General features: G+C 39.8%; 1 protein-coding gene across 1 annotated transcript in view; it reads right to left on the bottom strand. All coding sequences in view use genetic code 11, as the record gives it.

Annotated features, from left to right (window-relative positions):
* Positions 1-192: 192 nt before the first annotated feature.
* Positions 193-2,209, bottom strand: part of EGR_02051 (Tetratricopeptide repeat protein) — a gene marked incomplete at both ends in the record, with an annotated part of 23,175 nt that continues 21,158 nt past the window's right edge. The window contains 3 exons of the mRNA XM_024491300.1: positions 193-308; positions 453-530; positions 1,421-1,541. Of these exons, the coding sequence (XP_024354153.1) occupies positions 193-308; positions 453-530; positions 1,421-1,541 (315 nt within the window). The remainder of the gene's footprint in view (positions 309-452; positions 531-1,420; positions 1,542-2,209) is intronic.

Consider the following 2,209-nt stretch of genomic DNA (forward strand, 5'->3'; position numbering starts at 1 on the left):
AAAGATTTTAAAGAGTTTATAATTAGGGGTTTTTGAGTTCCCAAATTTTATCACTTTTTAACAACCCTAAACTACTTATAAGTAATTTGACTTTATAAGTAGCATGGCCTTATTGAAGTCTCATTTGCATATTTCAAACACTCTAAAACCTTTATTTAATGATAAAATAAAAAAGGAACTGCTTTAGCTGGGTCAGGATATATTGCAGGAGCGCCTGATGTCAGTTGGCGTCATGTGCGCATAGCATCGAGAGCCCTCCGAAGAATGGTCCTCTGTATATGCCCATAGTTTGGTGCAATGCTGAGTACCTAAAAAAGATGTACCTCTAGGTAGTCAGGAGGTACCAAAACATCTCTATTTCATAAGCATTCAACCTACATTACCACCAAAATGCATGCTCTAGTCGCATGGAATTCAATCATAAAATTACTACACAGGAAGCATATACTTACGCACACCTACCTCATGGCAGACATCAACAGTTCGAAAGTAATCCTTGGCTTTCAAGTAGTTCAGAGCCAACTTGTAACCTACGAACACCAGAAAAATTGAGGTTAGCAAAACACTTGAAACTTCCTCACAAGATGTACTTGAATTTGACCTTTCCTTCAATAACAGAACAGACTACCACTAGTATTAGAGGCACTACTGCAAAAAATCCTTCCAAACTGTAGAAATAACAACTTCCCATTATAATTATCAAGTCATCATAATTCACAAATTTCGGAATTTTAGCCTCCACTTTGTGGAGTTAGTTCTTGACTTTTGTATCGCATGATGTAAGTTTGACCGCCCAATAATTAGTTATTACTCCTGCGTTTACGTTAGGGAACTGGCCTCTGCTCTTCCATCGCCTTGATTTTTACTTACCCCATGGTGGCATGACCTTTAAGGGATGCCTATAGCCCCCCAATAACAATAAATCTTATGCCTTACTAGTATGGCTTAATGCATGAAGCTATGAAGGGCTCGTGGCGATACACTTCATTACACCAAAAGGAAGCCAAATGGAAATATTACATGTCCTAATTCGACTTATCCTTTTGGGTATGCCAAAACCCATTCTGTTATTATAAAACCGAACCTCAACTCAGGCCGAAAGAGATGCACGTCACGGTGTTTTGAAAATTTACATGGACAAACACGCATCCACAGCGTTTAGTCTCCTAATATGGGTTGTCAGCAGTGACAGCTACGAGGTGATTACATGAAAGCACAGTTGTTTTGATGAATCCTAAGCTAGCTACTTAAACTGGCATATAAGTAGCCACAGTCTTCTTCCTAACCGAAACCTAAAGAAGTCAATGGTGCAGAGTAGAATACAGCCTAGAAATAACAGCATTTATTCATCTAGGACGATTTAAATTTGTTTGAATACATAAAATGCAATGTTTCAGCTGAAATTTATCCCCTAGCTCACCAATAGCAAGATCTTGTTTGTTGAGAATTTCCCATGCCGTGTTGTAGTACGTTGCGGCGTCTTCATAGGAGTTATTTTTTTCCGCTATCACGCCCATGAATTCACAGGCTCGATAACATGACTAGAAGGAAGAAAAAACCAGAAAATATGTTGTAGTTTTGTTTTTGTGAAGGGCTCCCAATCGAAAAAAGTGTTATGACTTGCTTTAAATGATTAAATAAATTCAGATTTGATCGACACGCACACCCCGCACAATTTCGACCTCCTCTATTCAATGAGCTCTTTTAAAAGAGGATTTTGATTGGTTCACTTGCGTCCTTACAAATCCAGTGATCTGATAGGTTAATTCGATATCCACTATTTTCATGTGTCAAATAACCGCGCCGTTACACAAATACGGATGAACCACGACGCTTGCGTTGGCATCCCCATGGCAACGCTTTCATTCGCAAAGCCTTTGAAGGCGGCTGTGCAAATTGTTGCCAAATGCCCCAAAGGTATGACAAGAGGGAGGGACCAGTAAACCAATCATTTCGCTGCCTTCGAAACGAAATGCTCGCAGGTGTGGGCCAACTATAGACGGGGCAATTTCAAAGAGCCTTGCCTCTGAAGAGGTTACCAACCCCCCCCNCCCCCCAAGTTATTTGGCGACGCATATACATACACTGAAAGTCGACCAAAAATAAATCCAAATTTGATGTCTGTAGGCTAGACGAATCCTGTCGCCTAAGCACCTAAAGTATTAATAAATTTGTTTGTTTACATGCTTAGTGTACTGATATTTCAGTT

Source organism: Echinococcus granulosus (assembly GCF_000524195.1).
Source record: "Echinococcus granulosus chromosome Unknown EG_S00009, whole genome shotgun sequence".
Classification (NCBI taxonomy): Eukaryota; Metazoa; Platyhelminthes; class Cestoda; order Cyclophyllidea; family Taeniidae; genus Echinococcus; species Echinococcus granulosus.